This window comes from Tachysurus fulvidraco, chromosome 18, assembly GCF_022655615.1.
Source record: "Tachysurus fulvidraco isolate hzauxx_2018 chromosome 18, HZAU_PFXX_2.0, whole genome shotgun sequence".
NCBI classification, from domain to species: domain Eukaryota; kingdom Metazoa; phylum Chordata; class Actinopteri; order Siluriformes; family Bagridae; genus Tachysurus; species Tachysurus fulvidraco.
Window position 1 is genome coordinate 10,940,297 of NC_062535.1, and position 19,423 is coordinate 10,959,719.

At 41.0% G+C, this 19,423-nt stretch overlaps 1 protein-coding gene across 12 annotated transcripts in view; it reads right to left on the reverse strand.

The window, feature by feature from the left end:
- mcf2la (mcf.2 cell line derived transforming sequence-like a) overlaps nucleotides 1-19,423 on the reverse strand; it is a 68,035-nt gene that overhangs the window by 7,341 nt on the left and 41,271 nt on the right. For all 12 annotated transcript variants that reach the window (XM_047803258.1, XM_027156228.2, XM_027156232.2 and 9 more), the window contains 21 exons: nucleotides 13,346-13,465; nucleotides 12,659-12,775; nucleotides 11,758-11,907; nucleotides 11,261-11,385; nucleotides 10,364-10,478; nucleotides 10,157-10,276; nucleotides 7,412-7,603; nucleotides 6,372-6,563; nucleotides 5,999-6,158; nucleotides 4,933-4,979; nucleotides 4,714-4,781; nucleotides 4,118-4,184; nucleotides 3,869-3,984; nucleotides 3,707-3,776; nucleotides 3,431-3,523; nucleotides 2,649-2,741; nucleotides 2,204-2,329; nucleotides 1,334-1,555; nucleotides 1,033-1,125; nucleotides 849-927; nucleotides 121-294 (listed from right to left, as the gene is read on the reverse strand). In XM_047803258.1, coding sequence (XP_047659214.1) covers nucleotides 121-294; nucleotides 849-927; nucleotides 1,033-1,125; nucleotides 1,334-1,555; nucleotides 2,204-2,329; nucleotides 2,649-2,741; nucleotides 3,431-3,523; nucleotides 3,707-3,776; nucleotides 3,869-3,984; nucleotides 4,118-4,184; nucleotides 4,714-4,781; nucleotides 4,933-4,979; nucleotides 5,999-6,158; nucleotides 6,372-6,563; nucleotides 7,412-7,603; nucleotides 10,157-10,276; nucleotides 10,364-10,478; nucleotides 11,261-11,385; nucleotides 11,758-11,907; nucleotides 12,659-12,775; nucleotides 13,346-13,465 — 2,539 coding nt within the window. The remainder of the gene's footprint in view (nucleotides 1-120; nucleotides 295-848; nucleotides 928-1,032; nucleotides 1,126-1,333; nucleotides 1,556-2,203; nucleotides 2,330-2,648; nucleotides 2,742-3,430; nucleotides 3,524-3,706; nucleotides 3,777-3,868; nucleotides 3,985-4,117; nucleotides 4,185-4,713; nucleotides 4,782-4,932; nucleotides 4,980-5,998; nucleotides 6,159-6,371; nucleotides 6,564-7,411; nucleotides 7,604-10,156; nucleotides 10,277-10,363; nucleotides 10,479-11,260; nucleotides 11,386-11,757; nucleotides 11,908-12,658; nucleotides 12,776-13,345; nucleotides 13,466-19,423) is intronic.

Here is a 19,423-nt window from a genome sequence, read left to right on the forward strand (position 1 = left end):
CCATAACGGAGCATTAGCTAGTAAGTGTCTGAAGACGACGGCTTTCATACCAGCAACATCAACAGCTCAGATTGTTTCCAGTTAATGTCCTGGATTTAAGTAAAAAAAAAAAAAACTCACCTTTGACCTTGTCTGAGTTCATCATTGCAGGCACTAAACTGAGCTCAGGAAGCGCAGGCTCGGTTTTCTTCTCCTCTCCTTTCTTCTGATTCTTCTGGCTGGTTTTAAAGGGGCTCAGGCTGATGGAGTTGGGAAGTGGAGAAAGCTGCTCGGACGTCTTCTGCTGAATCGCTTCTGTGGTGCGGAGCGACACAGTAACAGGGTTTGTTAATAAATTTACTGCAATAGTTTATATACGAGTCAGATTTGTATTATTTCCTGAAAACCTGCCAGCATTTTGTTGTTTGGTAATACTGTTAATTCTGATGTAATGCAGATATACTTTAGGCATATTTGCTGAATCGGCTGAAACTTTGCGATATTTTTTGTCAAAATCAGTAAGAAATATAGGAAAGGGGATGAAACATTGTACAAATTTGATATTAGCCAAGTTAGGACCAGGACAGCATGATGATGCAAGAGCAATATTGTGATCATCGTAACAGTATGTGAGAACATCAGTACACATCTGTCTGGACTGAGCGACATTCATTTTTCTCTCTCTCTCTCTTCCTCCCTCCCTCCTGATCCCTCTCTCTCTGTCCCCCTCTTTCTCTCTCACTCTCTCTCTGCCCCCTCTCTCTCTTTCTCTCTTCCTCCCTCCTGCTCTCTCCCTTCTTCCCTCCTGCTCTCTCTCTTTCTCTCACTCTCCCTCCCTCGCTCCTTCTCACCCCTCCCCCCTGTCTCACCCCTGCAGGCTTTCAGCTGACCGGTCAGAACTTTCCGGATCTCGTTCACCCATGCCATTTTTATCTCCGCTGTTGGTGCCTGGAAAAAGAAAGAAAAAAAAATTCAGATTATTTTAATGTGAATTAACACGCTAGGCTTCAGTGTGCTGAATAATACAAGAATATTTGTATTATGAGTGCTGACCTGGACGATGTAGACCTCTTCTCTAGAGTTGCACCAGATCTCAAATTTCTTGCTGTCTCCTTTAACATTCTCTGTGATGCCCACGACACTCATCTGATGCACAAGGAAACAAAAGTTCAAGAAAAGGACAGTGACATCATAATCACAGATTATGAGAAAGTAACACATATCCATTAGAGAAAGTAAAATTTAGGTGGAGAAAATTTCGTTTTCCACCTTTACAAAAAAAGATCTATAATCCGAGGCATTGTACTGATATGTAATTTCTTGTGAAATGATGTATATTCCCCAGTAGTCTCACATTGATGAAGTGTTTGAAGCTATAAGAAGGTGCTTTCTCGTAGCCCTCGCCGTTCTCCTCTCGTCTCTTACAGAACAGCAGAGCTTTCTCATGCAGGAACAGGTGCCGCTGCATCGGCTTGAAGCGTGCCAGGTCCTTCACCTTGGCGTGACCTTTCTTGTGTTCGGTCCAGACACTGAAGGAGCCCTGCATCAGCAGCCTGCCCAGCTCATTCAGGTTCCCCTGGTAACAACAGGACAGCAAGTTCAGCTCGAGTCTCAGTGATTTATTTAACAGCAGTCATGGCTGTCCAAATCTACCAGAACAATTACACTTTTACGATATGTTGTACATCACATCGCAAGCTAGCTACATGTCTGATTATCATCTTTACATTGTCTAATAATTGGCAGCCCAAAAACGTCACGTTATTAAACACTCACTCACTCATTTTCTACCACTTAACCAAACTACTAGTCACGGGGAGCCTGTTCCTATCTCAGGCGTCATCGGGCATCAAGGCAGGATACACCGTGGACAGAGTGCCAACCCATCGCAGGGCACACACACACACACACACTCATTCACTCACACACACACACACACTACGGACAATTTTCCAGAGATGCCAATCAACCTACCATGCATGTCTTTGGACCAGTGGAGGAAACCGGAGTACCCTGAGGAAACCCCCGAGGCACGGCGAGAACATGCAAACTCCACACACACAAGGCGGAGGCGGAAATCGAACCCCCAACCCTGGAGGTGTGAGGCGAACGTGCTAACCACTAAGCCACCGTGCCCTGGTGTTATTAAACACCATTAATAACAAACAAAACTTGATCTGTGTGTGTGTTTGTGAGTAGAAACAAGCCACTCGGGCCCCTGTACCTCATATCCTGTAATGGCGATGAGGTGCATGGAGTCGTTGACGGCTTTGAGGATGCCGAGGATGGACGAGAGCGCCTCCTGGAGATCCTCCGAGCCTTCGCAACCTTTACTGTACTTTAATAACTCCTGCACACACGAGAGCCAGCATGCACTCAAGGGTTAGTGAAGTGAAACATTTCTGACTAAAAGCCAAGCTAAACTAAATCTATGAAACACTAAATAAAGCATCTTATATAAGGTGAGTGTAAAAGGATCCATGAAAACATTTACACCGTCACTGAAAGATTGTAATAAACCATTAATAACATGACGTCTACTAAAAGCTAAACCGATATCACTCATCAGCCTAAAGGGGAACGTGCAAATATTTGTGGTTCTGCACTTTTACGGGAAGCCTGAAGTGTGACGTGTGTGCTGTCAGGAATCTGCTGAGGGAGGATTGTACCTTGAGGAGGAGCTGGTATTTGGTGATGCGCTGTACAGGTTTCAGCAGGTACGAGTCCAAGCCCAGCTTGTGCTCAAGTTTCTTCTGGCACTCCTATAACACACACACACACATACACACACACCTGGATTATTGCCCTATTCCTAGAAATTCCCACACCCCCTGTGTGTAATTCATGTCATAAATTAAGCACACATTCCCTGCAGAGACACACCCAGCGCTTACAGTAATGTCCCTGCACACTTTATTATTTTATTTCCTAACCTTACTTTAGTGTTTTCTTTTCCCCAACACACCCATTCAAGATGTACTGTAAAATTCTCGTCTTTGTGCTCGCAGCTTATAAACACTCAGTTGCCAGTTCACTGCACAATAACACGGTCACCCAACAAGCTTTCTACGGGGATCCTTAAGATAAAAGCAGTATTTATTCAGACTACTCAAAGCTACTAGAAGTGTAACTGAACAGCACAAAAATAAAACCAGATCAAAATGACTCACAATAAGGAATGAAGTCACTTTCAACATCCTCATTTCGGTTACATGAAGGTTCCCGGCAAAATCAAGTAATTACCAACAGAATAAATATGAAAACCCCAACGGTCATCCAGGCGTTTGTGTTAAGAAAGTAACTTTATGCAATACGTAGAATTTCGGCAGCAACGTCTTGTAACAATTATCGATTAATTTTATATTCAGAATGCTTTCAGGTAAATTCCAGATAAAGTGATGATCTGTGGAGAGTCCCTGTGATTAACACATAATAGCATCACAAAGTTTACCTGGAAGAAAGCGCAGTCTGAGCACTGTCGCCATAGCGACTCGGAGCGTGGTTTATTTTGACAGTACTTCTCATAAATCTGTAGGTCCGTCATCTGAAGCGGGAAAGGAAATTAAAAAAAAAAGTAAGTGATTAGTTTACTGATCTGATCTAATACGAACAACAAAATCTGTTTTCATATTCTACAGTTAAAGTAGAGTGTGTGTATACTCTATATGATGCACTGGATAGATTTTTTTTTAGATAGATTACTCTTTGTAATTTTTAATAAACATACCCTTTCTAAAAAACACCGGCCCACGAGCTCGGGGCAGTCTGTGTACGCCTCCAGCTCTCGGAGGAAAGTTCTGGAACAAACATAACCCATAAAAACTCAGATAGAATGTTATCTATTAGTTAAAACACAGAGATGTAATTAATAATAAAGACAAAGCCTCACTTGTTGTGGAAGTGGTAGATCTCGGCCATGTTGCCGAACAGAATGTCCTTCTTGTTGTGAAGGGTGACGGGGATGAGGTGCGCCATGCTGGGGTTGTCCATCTCATCAGCGTAACCCTGGAACACACACACGGCAGCTCAAAACTTCAAACCGATCACAAGGTCTTTTTCTCCTCCTTTCCAACACTGCAGCTTGGATTAGAAGTTAACATGGGGGTATTCTTTATGATTATACAAGAGCTGCACTTACCTGCAGTACACACAGCAACTCCTCTACATAAGCCCTCTCTGTCTCCAACAGCTCGTTCATTACATGCCTATAGACACAGACACACACACACACACACACACACACACACACACACACACACACACACACACACACACAATATATCATGTATCCATAACTAGGTTTGTCAAATTTAATATATCTTTATTGTTCATGATCATTTAAGGGTCTTTATTAAACATCTGATTGATTCCACATTTATAGATAAATATCAATCTATCTATCTATCTATCTATCTATCTATCTATCTATCTATCTATCTATCTATCTATCTATCTATCTATCCTGACAGTTTTTCCACACAGAATTTCATATTGTTATTATTTAGTTGTTTATTCAATTAAATATTAAACTTATGTCATATTTTCCTAGTGTTAATTCATGTTAATGTTTTTTTTTACACATGCACAGGGTGCTAATAATTATGGACTTTAACTTTAACAACACTAATAAGTTTTCCTTCTTATGCCATACTAAAAGAACAGTGTGTGTGGTATCAGTACATCACAATGCCACTGGGGATTAGTTTTAAACTTTGACTTCTGTTCTCTACTGACCGCCTAAGTACAGCCAGGTTCTCCTCCTCTTCTGAGAGACATCTGCCATTCTGCAGGAGTGTATCACCCTGGTACACACACACACACACACACACACACACACACACACACACACACACACACACACACACACACACACACACACACACAATATTAATCACATAAATACATCACCATCACAGAAGCCCCATAAGTGCTAAGTTCAAGTAAAATTCTTACTTTCTTGTTGTTGATTAGGTCAGATGATAAACTCCTCTCTTTATGTGCTGCAAGAAGAAAAAGCAAAAATAACGAGCGTTTAACATTCAGTCTCACAGACACTCAAACTAACATAAAATCAGTAAACATTAGAGAAACAGTCAGCACTCTTTAAGACTAGGGAGATTCAAATACAGAATATTTCCAAACATTCTTCATAGTGCTTAAAAAAAGCATGTGTGTGTGTGTGTGTGTGTGTGTGTGTGTGTGTGTGTGTGTGTGTGTGTGTGTGTGTGTGTGTGTGTGTGTGTGTGTGTGTGTGTGTGTTTAAATCATAGTTTGTAAATGCTACATAAATTTTTACTATGCAAGTACTTTAAATTTGAAAGCAACACAACACACGTCTGGAATTCCTTTTGCAATTTCAAAACAGGCCTCAAGATGGCAGCAGAGATAACAGACCTCCTCACTATGCACTGCTGAGCAACATAATATCTGACCTGAGTGCATGATGGAGACAGACAGACAATATTAACAACACTCTTTAACTAGTTATTTCTAATTGCCAATTTTTACAAGTTCCCACATTCTTTACTCAAATAAAATAGCATAGCTTTTCAGATAAACAAAAAAAAAATGCAGTAAAGCTTAAAATTTCTTGATTCGAGTTACGATTGAAAATGATATACTCTTAAAATTTACCAAAAAATTCATGTCAATTTCTATCAAGTACCTGAGGACCATCAGAGACCATTAGCTAAAGCTACCTAACAACAGTTTTATTCCTAATCTTACAGACGTTAGCTAGCATGAGAACTCTGATGATATCAACTAGCTGAATGCTAATAACGAGTTAATAGCTGTGTTGTCTGATGCTAAAATGTCACTATTACCATATATAAAATCTGGCTACAATGAAACGTGTGAGAAATGGTAGTGAATAGAACATTACGAAATGTACAAAGTAAAAAAACAAGAAGTCTTTCATTTATCATTTGTTCTCAAAGTTGAGCATTTCTGAGTCCTGGTGAAGCACCGAGCCAAGCGGAAAGAATCAGATAGTGATTAAATGATGATGGTGACACACCAGGAGAGGACATGGGGGATTTGATGATGGCTTCGGGTCGAGGGGCGACCGGTTGGACGGGCCGTGTCTGCTTAGCTGCTAACTTCTTCAGGCTAACTCTTCTTTTCTCAAACATGTCCTCCATAGAGAGCTGCTTCTGGAAGGCGCGCTCCACCTGGTCCTGTAACACGAACCATCACAGCAAACAGGGATGCTGAAACACTATCATGCCTGCATCTAGTGTTGTATTTTATTATATTCAAACTAAGCAGGTGGTTACGGTGATATCGTTTCTCATCGTCTAAACGAACAGATACATGTTTGAAGATATAACAAGGGATTGACACGGAGGTCATCGACATCATTAAAGGAACAATTGCTTTGAGCTACTCACTCGAAAATCTGCCGTCAGCACGGATTCGTACTCCCTCCAGATGCCAGTTAAGTCTGTCAGTTTGTGTTGATTGGCTGTTTCCAGGTAAGACTCGATCTCCTGCAGCGCTGCCTCTGCCCCATCCTGTGACTGACACTTGTCAACAGGCTGAGAAGCTAGAAGGTAAATTCCATCATCACACCATCTGGTAGCCTGATGGAGAGAAGCGAGAGAAAGAGAAATGTATTAAAAACTAATGATGGAACCTTCGCAATGAAAAATGTAACAGGAGAAAGAAAAAGAAAAGACACAAAAGACTCCATTGTTTTTCAAGCAAATCCACATTCACTCGATCTGCAGCATGGATGCAAATAAAAAACAACCACCCAAATCTATAAAGAAAGTGTTTACAAGAAACTCACATATTATGGAAGTGAATCGTGCAAAATACTTTTGTATAATGTTTCCATGACACCTTCATTCTGGAGGATCTTTAAATTGACAATCTGTCCTCTAAGTCATAGGACTACAATGTACCACAATGACAGTCTGTATCTTTTTAGTGTTTCAATATTCATATCTGCATCTGGAGTTAAAAGTGAAGTGAATGAGTTCCATCCCTATAAACACTGAACAGATGACAGTCTCAACAATGAACATGTTTGTGGGACTGTTTTTGAATTATTTTTGTTTGTACCTGCCTGCGATATGTTCAGATTTTTTTTTGGTTTCATTTCCCAAAATACAAACCAACTAATAGCCTTATTTACCCCACCAGGACCCTGACGAGGCAGTTACTAAGGACCTACAGTAGTAAAACAATGCATGTTAATGAAATTGAAGTGAAATCCTCACAACTGTTTTTTTTTTTCCATTTGGAACTAACTTGAAATGAACTGTTCATGCCAAATAATGTATTTGTATTTAGTTACATCTACATTTTTGGAAAATGGATAAAACCTTCTTTGCTGCAGTTTATAGAGATAAAAGAGTTCATTCATTTTGTATTATATATTTATATTCTATATTCAAAGCAATTTTTGCAGAATCAGGTCACTTGCCTTTTCAAGACTGGCATGGAGCTCCATGGCTTTGAGCAGGTGGGTTTTTTTGGCCTTGAGGACAGCTCCAACCTCCTCACACACGACTCTGAGCTCAGAGCATTTGGGAAAGATCGAGTCAACTGCATAGTGAGAGTTCTCAATCAGTGTGTCTCCTTCAGCGGCCAGCGCCAGAGCCTGGTCCAGCACCTCCTGCAGAGAGAGAGAGAGAGAGAGAGAGAGAGAGAGGGAGAGAGAGAGAGAGAGAGAGAGAGAGAGAGAGAGAGAGAGACAGACAGACAGACAGACAGACAGACAGAGAGAGAGACAGACAGACAGACAGACAGACAGACAGAGAGAGAGAGAAGGAGACAGACAGAGAGAGAGAGAGAGAGAGAGACAGAGAGAGAGAGAGAGAGAGAGAGAGAGAGAGAGGAGAGAGAGAATGGGAGAAAGGCAAGGCAGAAAGAGAGAAGGAGAGAAGGAGAGAAAGAGTGAGAAAATGGGAGGGAGAGGGAGAGAGAGACAGAGAAAATGGGAGAGAGAGTGAGAGACAGAGAGAGAGAGAAAGAAAGACAGACAGACAGACAGACAGACAGAGAGAGAGAGAGAGAGAGAGAGAGAAGGGGAAAGAGAGAGAGACAGGGAGAGAGAAAGAAAGACGGACAGACAGAGAAAGAGAGGGAGGGAGAAAGAGAGAGAGAGACAAAACTGTAAAAATCTGTACTATGTTTATGAACAGTTCCTATTAGGCGTATTGTTTCATTCAGAAATATTTTTTTCTCCTCCAGACGTCCTGTATTAGATTTACATAACGATCAACTTTGAATCCTGAACTGCATCATCAGTTCAATCAGTTTCAGTCAGTAAGTGTAAGTGCCAGACCTGTCACAAGTCGAACATAATCCTCTTATCAGGATTAGTTGAGCTGATCAGGATTAATCATTAGATTGCTGAACACTTCCATGCTTCCTTATTAAATACTGATACTAAATAGAAATCAAACACAATATATGCTATTAGTGCTGCCTTTGATTTTAAACGACTGCACCACCGTATTTAAATGCTTTTCTCTTTAAAAGCATCATCCCTAGACATTCAGGATAAAAAAGCTAAATGAATTTAAAATAAGAGTTTCAATGCAAAGGTAAATATTTATTAAATTATATCATGTCATTTCTAGAACTGCCTTAAAACTGTTTTATCACAGTGTTTGCCAAAGAAACAACCCCGAGCAAACCAATTTATCTTTATTTTATTTTTTACTTTTTGTGTCACTTCATTTATCTTAAAATGAAAAAACAGAAATACTTCTACATTTATATTGCAGCACTTCTTAATATATAGAATAAGAGCAACAAAAATGCCAGAGCTCTAGTGTGTGTGTGTGTGTGTGTGTGTGTGTGTGTGTGTGTGTGTGTGTGTGTGTGTGTGTGTGTGTGTGTGTGTGTGTGTGTGTGGAACCTGCAGTGACTGCAAAGGAACCGTTTTCACTCCTCCCCCTCTTGAGCTCATAGCATCAACGCTGCAGAATTACTAGACACACACACAACCTCACGCTAGCATTTAAAACTAATGGCACCCCTGCAGTTCAGCAAGGACATCTCTGTTCTGCAGTTTAGTACTATGCTAACGTAACCAAGCCAACCAGGATGCACATGATTTCATTTATTCTTTGCAATATTGGTATTTGGGTAAAAGATATGATTTTGCTCAAAACAATGTTAATAAACAAAATATAAACAAGCAGAGGAGCTGATGGAGAGTTGATGATTGCTGTATCAGCAAATGAAAGCTTTCTTCTTGATTAATAACATCTGCCTGGTTAATAATGACAGGATAGATGTAGATCTAACTAGGGACTATAGAGGAGTATCTCGCTCATACACACATGGCATAGTGTCACTATGATGGATGAGCTTTAAAAGCCTGGGTTTGTGTGTGTGTGTTTGTGTGTGTGTGTGCGCGCGCGTGTGTGTGTGTGTGTGGCATGTTTTTATAAATTTGGTAGGAACTAAATGACTCCACAAGAATAGGAATATTTGTTGGTGCTCACAAGAAAAAAACAAATAATAATAAATAAAATAAAAGATTCAAAAGGTTTCTCACTCAGATTAAGTTTAGGGTTACATTTATTTTTAAATTATTTAATCATTGGAAGGTTCTCACATGTATAGAAAGACAAACATATGTGTGTGTGTGTGTGTGTGTGTGTGTGTGTGTGTGTTTGTGTGTGTGTTCCCACTTTAAAGGTAACACTGCTCGTTTATGTGATTATCCAATCAGCCAATCATCAGTCGGTTTGTGTGCTGGTCTGTGCTTTCTTCTTCATCTTCATGATTCTCTGCTTGTCTCTGAGTTACTGTAGTCTCTCTCTCTCTCTCTCTCTCTCTCTCTCTCTCTCATCAGCAAGATGATTCAGTAGAATTGTCGCTTCCTGCAGCACTCAGTATAAACTCTAGAGACTGTTGTGCAGGAAAACTCCAGATCAGCAGCTTCTAAAATGCTCAAACCAGAATGTCTGGCAACAACAGTAATGCCATGCTATGCTCAAAGTCACATGTTTGATGTGAACTGTACCTGAAGCTTTTAACATGTGACTGTAGGATTTTATGCCCTGGGCTGCCGCCACACGATTGGCTGATTGCACGTGTGAGCATGTGGACAGGAGTTCCTATGATGAAAATGACTACTTGTAGTTTTAGTAGCTGACGTTTACTGCGGCAACTCTAAAGCACTTCTAGCCTCATGAATTTGCATACGTACACAGGTTCTCTCTTCGTGACTGGTCAGGTCCTTCAGGATGTGCTCGCCATGGGCGGGGCTTATTCCCACCTCTGAGAAAGTGGATAATTTATTAGCCACCTGATCCAAATGGGCTCGGACCTAAAACCCAGATCATAAAAGATCAGAATATATAACGCAATATGCTGAGCGTTTTTATCTTTATCTCTCACACACGAGATCCCGTACCTCCCTGAAGTTCTGTTCAAAATAGCGCAGCTGAAGACACTGTTCCAGTTTGGTCTGATGCCTTTCCCAGAAGTCATCAAACGCGGTTTCGGTCTCATCGAGCTGCCCCAGGAGCCTGGAGAGACACAGAGACAGATTTAAATATAGTGAGAGATGATGAACTAGTGGGTGCCACTATTTCATATTAATATTTATGATGTTCTTAAGAGATAACTGCTTCATTTTTCTAGTCTTATGAAGACATAAGCACACAGATTTCATTGAGAAGATAAGAACACAGAGCAATCCGCCCCCGGAGGGAAGCAAGCTCACACAAGCACAAAGCTGCCGCTGGAGTTTTCTGAGAGTCCTAAAATAAACCAGCCTCAGCCTCCACTTGCTCTGTAAGATTATATAATATAGGCCATGCCTGAGTTATAAAACACTCTCCAGAGCTGTTCCCTATTCAACAGCTACACACAACTGCAACGGCTTTACCGGGAGAACACACAATTTAAACACACACACGTACTGTACAGACACACGCACGTACACACACACGTACAGTATACACACACACACACACACACACACACACACACGTGTAAGTACAGACACATGCACATACTTGTACACACACACGCGTATACACACATACACACACGTGTAAACACACACCCACACGTGCGTACACACACATACTTGTACACACACACTTGTACACACACACACACACACACACTTGCACACACACACACGTGCGCACGTATACACATACACACACACACACACACACACACTCAAATGTACACACATGAGCGTACATATATAGAAGTACACACACACGTTTATACACATACATGTATATACACACACACACATTTATATAGATACATGTATAGAAGTGTACACACACACCTCTGCACAGTAGCCAAGTTCTCCAGCTCATCGTGCTTCATGTTGTAGTCAGGATCTGACGCCAGCGGCTCATTAATGCTGTCCAGCAGACGTCCACCCTGACCCAGAGCTACCTTCAGATCCTCCTGCACTCAGAAATACACAGATTGAAGAAAAAGGAGGAAGAGCAACAGAAAAGAATATACAAAAGAAAGGTAACAAAAGAGGAAATGGGATATATAAAGAGAGGAGAGAAGGAAGACCAAAAGGGATAGAAAAAGAAGAAAAAATGAAGAAAGAAAGAAAGAAAGAAAGAAAGAAAGAAAGAAAGAAAGAAAGAAAGAAAGAAAGAAAGAAAGAAAGAAAGAAAGAAAAAGAAATAGTAAAGAAGGCAGAAAAAAGTAAAAAAGAAATAGATGAAAAATTGAGATGATTGAGTCTCTTTGAACTAATACACAGAGACAGTGGTTAGGTTCAGTCCTGTACAATAATGTGACATTGATCCTCCTCTTCCTCACCTTCATCTTGTCCTTCTTTTCAGTGTGAGTGCTCAGCAGGGTAGACGTGGCCTCAACATCGTTGGGCAGCTCCGTCTCGGCCAGCTCCGTCCCAAACGCCTGCAGCGTCTGAGCCGTCTTCTTCACCATCAGCGCAAAGCCCTCGATGGCCTACAGGAGCGTGTCCCAAACCACACGGCACTGAGTGCACTTACAGGCTAAAGTATGCACTAATTACCTAACTGCAATTAGTAAACACCGCCTTCCTCAAAACAGTGATGCAGCTGGGTACGAGGGTTATAAAAACACGACTAAAACCTACTGAACCTCCCACAGTGTACATTAAACCACTAAATAAACACTTCACGACCGCGTGATCAAGAAATTTCCGGCAGTGCTACATGGATGGTTAATTAAAGCGATATTTTATGCTAGAACTATAAACATAGATGCACCTCTGGGTACTGAAGACGATGTCAGGAGTTTCATGGTTTAGTTACTGATTCAGTTCCACAATATAAAGAAGTGAAAATTATTTATTTACCATGATATTAGCATGATGTTAGCACAAAATACTTCTAAACCAATTATTCACAGCACGAACAAACTCGTGCATTAATACGGCACATTTTTATATAAACGTTGGCTAAATAAAGAATGAAGACCTGCTTTAACTAATGTTTATTTCATCTGTGACTGAATAAGTTCACATCAACGAGTGTAAATGAAATTATGAGCAATGTGATCCTCACTTATCGACTCCTGACACTGACTGTTAAGGCAGAAGGAAGGAAGGAGTCTCCAGTGTCAGTGCTTTGTAGACAGACAGTATGTGTTCCTGTTTCTATTCGTTTGAACGTAAAGTAACGTAAAGGTAACTATAAATGGACAAAATGTACAAAGTGTCGCTGTCAGTACTTACAGTGCGGTGTGAGATCCACTTCTCATGGCAATACTCCTGAGTGCCCCCTAACTCCTGGGTCAACTGGGAGCGGTCTATGTAGCTGTGTAGCTCAGTCACAGAACTAAGCATGATCACCTGCAACACACACACACACACACACACACACACACACAATTTTATGTATTAACATACAACATGCTCTAGGGAAGAGTGTCAGCAATTCATATGTAATTAGTGTAGTAATGAAGCACACTGAACCAGCAAGTGTGTATGTGTGTGTGTGTGTGTGTGTGTGTGCGTGCGTTCATGCAATTAATGAAAAGGCTGATATGAAGCTTAATGACAATGCTGACGCAGAGAAAAAGCAGAGACTATTTTAGACTATTTTATTGAAACCCAATACAATAAAAAGACATTTACTTTATATAATGTTTTTAACAAGGAAAAGCTGGATATGATTTCTATCCCTCTGGCTTATGTGTAATCAGGTTAGTGTTATTGTCCCCTCAGTCCAGACTAGACTGTTCGTGTGTGTGTGTGTGTGTGTGTGTGTGTGTGTGTGTGTGTGTGTGTGTTTTATGGTAAAATCTGTAGTTTCCAGACTGTTCTATGAACCATACAACGTGTGACTGTATTAAATAAATGAGCAATAGAAGGACATTTTCTGGTCTTGCTTTGTTAGGGAACGTGAGCATGAACACTCACCGGCACTTTCATTTTAAATTCATCCTTATTGAATCTAAAGAGGAAGTCTGAGAGTGTACGCTGTAACAGGGTGGTCGGCCGTAACACCAATACCGACTGCAGGTTTCCAGGGAATGAGCCCTGTGAAAAACAAGTACACACACACACACACATTACATCATCAACAACCAAGCAAGCGAGCAAGCCGTGCTGCATTATGACATTACTACACTATTAACCATTTCTTCTTGGTCTGGTGATCCCCGCTTCCTTACTTCTTTCCACACACACACACACACACACACACACACACACAATTACAGTTGCTATGACAACAGCGCCCGAAGAACTGGTAGCCCATGCAACAATGGTCTTGCGTCTCTGCTGCCTCCTCCTCCTCTTGTGTGTGTGTCTGAGCGAATGTGTGAGCACATGGCACCTCTCAAAGACTCCCCATGCTCACCGACTGTTCATTAAATCCCCTCTCACGGGGCGCCGTGTCTCCTTAAATATTTATTAGCTAATCAATACGCAGCAGCGGCAGCCCTCGAACAGAGCCAGAGAGAGAGAGAGAGAGAGGCAAAGAGAGAGAGATGCTGTCTGCTGAAAGAGGCTCTCCATGTTGACTTGATGCTCCGTACACATCAGCTGATCCGCCAAGTAGCTGTTATTAATGACAGCATTAAACACTGATCTGGGAACAGCATCAATGACGTCCAGCTACATCTGTTATTTGATGGCAAACACTAGGGACGAGTGTTAAAAAGGCTGTCTGCTGTTATGGAGGATGGGCTGAGGAACACATGGTTGGTCCAAAAGATACCCCCCGCACACGCACACACACACACACACACACACACACACACACACACGAGAGAGTTCAGTGCAGTCTGCCAGGCTGAAAAGACTCCAGCTCTTGGTTTGGGTGAATGTGCACCCTGTGTGTGTTTCTGGGTGTTATTGTTTGTTGTGATTCTCATCAAGTCATAAGCATGAGGCTGGTGCGAGGGCTAACGAGTGTAAGTGGTGTGTTAATCATCTGACTCAGGTTGGTGTGTGTGTGTGTGTGTGTGTGTGAGAGAGAGAGAGAGAGAGAGAGAGAGAGAGAGAGAGAGAGAGGAGCAGTGCAAGTGCATACATAAGGACAGTAATTAACCCCAAATCTCTCCTCTAGACTCATCACAAGGAGGAGCTCGACTCTCTCTCCAGCTGTTTATTCTCTCTGCTCTCTTCATTATTACCCATTATTACTCTGAGCTCTCTTTGTTTGCCCTCCTCTCATCCTGCCCCCCATCTTCCCCCTTGTCCTTTAGTTTTGCTCTTGCTTTAATTTTCATATTTGTAAATATTTCATATTTTCCCCCTTTTCTGTTTTCCCTTTCCTTTCTTGCCTTCTTTTCTCCCTTTATCCTCACCTTCATTATACATTTGTCTTTTTTCTTTCTTCCTATTTTTTGCTCTTATTTCCCGTTTCTTGTTTTTTTTCCTCTCTCTTCCTTCCCATTTTTCATGTTCATTCTCTTCATCCCTTCTTTCCTGCCTTATTTACCTTTCTAATTGTCAGTTTTCTTTCCTTTCCTTTCGGCTTGTCGATTCTTTTCTGTTCTTCCTTCAGCTTCAACATCTCTCTCAATCATACTGTTCTTTACTTGTTCATTCTTTACTACTTTCTTTTTTTTCTTTCATCTATTCCTTCTTCAGTTTCCTGCTTACTCTTAGCTTTCACACTTCATCCCACCTAATTTACTTCACATCCTTCTTTGCCTCCGTTTTGCATTTCCGTTTATTTTTACGTTTAACAGCATTTTCAACAGATGTCCCCTCATGCCACATATTTCTATTCCTTTACCTTCATTTCCATTGTTTTCTTTCATTTTTCATCGCACTCATTATGTACAGTGCCTTGTGCTCTTCATTAATCTACACTTGCTGGCATTACTGCTTTAAAAAAATAATTATTCTTCACACTTAGAATAATTCACCCGGCATGTAACACAGGCAGTGTCCTGACCCCTGACCTCTGATTACCATGACAATGGTGTGTTCCATTTGAAGCGATTGGCCACGCTTGCCCCGAACAAGGCATCAGTAACAGCCGAGCTGCACGTGTCGCCTCTGTACACAACAGGAATCTCAAGACCGAGTCAGACTCTATTACTGCTTGTAATGTGAACCGTTATTGGAACACATGCTGCTGATATGACTCTGGTGTGTGTGTGTGTGTGTGTGTGTGTGTGTGTGTGTGTGTGTGTGTGTGTGTGTGTGTGTGTGTGTTTATGGATGGAGGAGACATAGAGAAAGGAACTTAAGAGTATGAAGATTCTTAGAGCCACATTTTCAATCATACTGCCAATTTCTCTCTCTCTCTCTTTCTCTCTCACACAGACATATACACACACACACACACACACACACACACACACACACACACACACACACACACACACAAAAACCTGCGAGACAGGGGTGAAAGGCTTAGATGGATGACTGGTGACTATAAAAGTGAATGAAAACAAGATGGAAATGGTACACACAGAGCTCTGTGTGTGTGTGTGTGTGTGTGTGTGTGTTTATGGATGGATGAGACCTAAAGAAAGAGACTCAAGAGTATGATCCTTCTTAGAGTCACATTTTCAATCATACTGCTAATGTCTCTCTCTCTTTCTCTCTCTCTCACACACACACACACACACACACACACACACACACACACACACACACACACACACACACACATACCAACCTGCGAGACAAGGGTGAAAGGCTTAGATGGATGATTGGTGACCATGAAAGTGAATGAAAACAAGATGGAAATGGTACACACAGAGCTGTGTGTGTGTGTGTGTGTGTGTGTGTGTGTGTGTGTGTGTGTGTGTTGTGTCTCCAGGGAGCAGCTGCCATCACACTGATACACCAGCACTCTAATCAGCAGAAAGACACCGACACACAAGAATGCAGAATTCAATTAACACACCAGCTTACACACACACACACACACACACACACACACACACACACACACACAAAATTAGGCTGCAGTCCTAATACCTGCATCCCTACTATATACAGTATGTCTACTTTCATCTCCTCTGAATAAACCTTGTCATGGCAAATAAATATACTGACCTGAAGCCTATTATTGACCTTTCCCCTTTCACCCTTGAGCCTAAGACGCTGCCCTGTGACCTGCCCCAGTCCTCACTGTTAAATATTACCTAGCTAGCAGCAACAGCCGTCCTCACTCTGCTCTCGTGTCTTTGTGTACTAAAGCTGATGACCTGAGGCCAGTCATTATGAGCACGCTTACTGTTCAGTAAAAAAGCGACAGTGATGGAGCGAGTGTGGCTGCAGACTTCAGCGTCTTAACGATGGAGAGCAACAGAGAACGCAACCCTGCTTGTGATTTGTGGTGTCTGGGGAATGAAACTGCTAACAGCACGATGACAAGGAAGTTAAAGTGATTTATCTGGGGCAGGATGAAGCGAGGAAGAGGAAGAGGAAGAATGTTTCTGGAGAAACAGACGGATGATTATTGGTCAGATTGCGTAAATTAATTAATTAATAAAGACATTTTAGACATTAAAGGTTAACTAAACTGTAGTCACTGCATAGCCATGTCATTTTTTTCTTCTTTTATTGTTCTCTTCATCTTCTTTCATGACAAGGTCTGTTCCATTATTGGTACATACCATTTCGCTTTATATTCTCTTTTTCACTTTCTTCTTTGCCTTTTTTCCCTCCATTTCTTCCTCCAAAGTTAGAATTTTAAACATTTATAAGAACTTTTTAAAAAAAAAAATCTGTTTATAGTTATTTTTCTTGCCACTAATGTCAGAGATTCTGTTACAACACACATTCCGACCAATCAGAATGGAGAATTCAGTAGAGTTTAGGTATAAAAGATAATAATTTAAGCTACAGTTAGCAATGAAGCTCACTGCATTTAAAGCGCTCCTCTTGCATATCATCACACAGCCTTTATAGCTTTAGTGCACTTCTTTACGAGGACACTTCGGACATTTCCAACAAGGCACATCAAGCTATCTTTAAAAGGTGGGCTGTTGTTGCCCTAATAATCTCCCCAGGGATGGAGTGAAAGGGAAAGATGGCTAACAAGCACTTTTAGGACCTGAAAGGAAAGGAGTGTCATACGAGAGTCATGCAGCAGGTTACCACATAAAAAGTCTCGTCATCATAAACAACCACCAGATAATAGAGAGGGGTGTGCAGTAGCTGCTTGTTATGTTGACTTCACACATATTTCATTTAGTGAAGCATAGCAATGGTTCTGATCATGAAGTCTGGGAATTACATACAGTTATGGAACTCACAACCCACCACTATTATTTTATATCACACAATTAAAGTTACTGTATTAAAGGGTCCAAGCACCAAAGTCTGCTGAGAAAGCTCAATGACTTGAACAGCTCCAAAAAAATAATATTTTTCATTTTCAAATGGCTCAGTGGTTAGCACATTTGCCCCGGACCTGCAGGTTGGGAGTTCGACTCACACCTCCTCCCTGTGTGTGCAGATTCTATATGTTGTCCCATCAGGGGTTTCCTCTGGGTACACCGGTCTCCTCCCAAGTCCAAAAAGGCATGCGTTATAGACTGACTGGCATCTCTAAATTGCATGTAGTGTGTGAATGGTTAAGTGTGCATGTGTGTGTGAGATGCGTAGGCACCTGTCCACTGTGACCCCCAACCTGTTCCCTGAGTCTCCTGGGATAGACTGTACAGTAGGTTCCCCAAGGCCTTGTGTAAGATAAACGCTCCAGATAATGAACGAAACCTTTACCCAGGAAGATGTGTGGAATTTATTTTAGAGCTAAAGACCTGTGGAACCTCTCAATAAAAGTGTCATTTTCTTAAACCTTCTCACCCATTGAGTATTCACATTAGGAACGTACAGACAATTCCTCAAAGAGTTATGTGTTTAAGAGTGTAATACTACCTCCTGAGCTCAAATTGATAGAAACTGTCCACCAGAAGTTGTCAAAAAAGAGGGAAAAAAGATAGGAGTTTGTAAAACTGGAAAGCTTTGGATTAAAGCCATTATTTCAGTTCTGGTATCGATCTTAAGGGTTCTGATTTCACTGAGGAGATTTACATGCTAACTGATGCTATCTGATATATCACCAGTTCTTAACATCAACACAGTTAGCTACAAATATTGAAAGCCTAAATGATGGCGCTCTAACAAGATCTGTGGGTAAAAAGATATGTTGGCCTGCATTATCCAGTAAAAGCTAACAATAAATCATTTAGATTTGCATTTATAATCTTCAAAGATTACTTCAATATTTAATCACATTATGTATTATGCATTAACTACGAACTGCCTACTACTGCTCCAGGTACTGAATATACCTGTTTTCTTTGTTGTTGTTTTTTAAAGGGGTTTACTGTCTCTAGCTTTTTACAGGATTCTGTCTAAGATCTCTCACTCCCTAAGAAACTTGGTGATTTAATAAAAATGCATGGATTTTAATATAAATAAATATAAAGTGTTTTGCATTCATTAGTACTGACGGAAACAAATGTTGATATTCAACAAACTGATATTCGGAAACAAATGTTGAATCAAATGTCTTGAATTCAACATTATACTTTTAGTCACCTTATAAAAGTCTATCAAAAGACATGACCTTTTCAGGTTCACAGCACTCATGATGTTTATGTTGTATGTTAGTTTTTTATATTATATGTAAGCAGCTTAACTCATGTTTACTGGCACTGAATCTTAAAACAGTGGCATACTGAGGAAGCAAACCTTAATACATGGATGATGGTGTGAAGTCGAGACAAACGTGAAGGCGATTCCAATATGGCAGAGTTCTAACATTCACAGCATGGGGGAAGACGTTAATCTGGGGACAATTAGCATACATTAGCATACATTTGCATGAAGTAAAATTCCTTAAAAAAAAAGGGATCTAAAAGGGGTTGTTTTGGTGACTGTATGAATTATAGAAGGGTATAATAAAGGCTGTCCTGTGACCTGTGGGGGTAAAAGCTCAGGATCAGAGGACAAGCTTGCAGTCAGACCACTGTGATATAAACAGCTCATGAACCTCTTGAACTCTATCTGCATAGT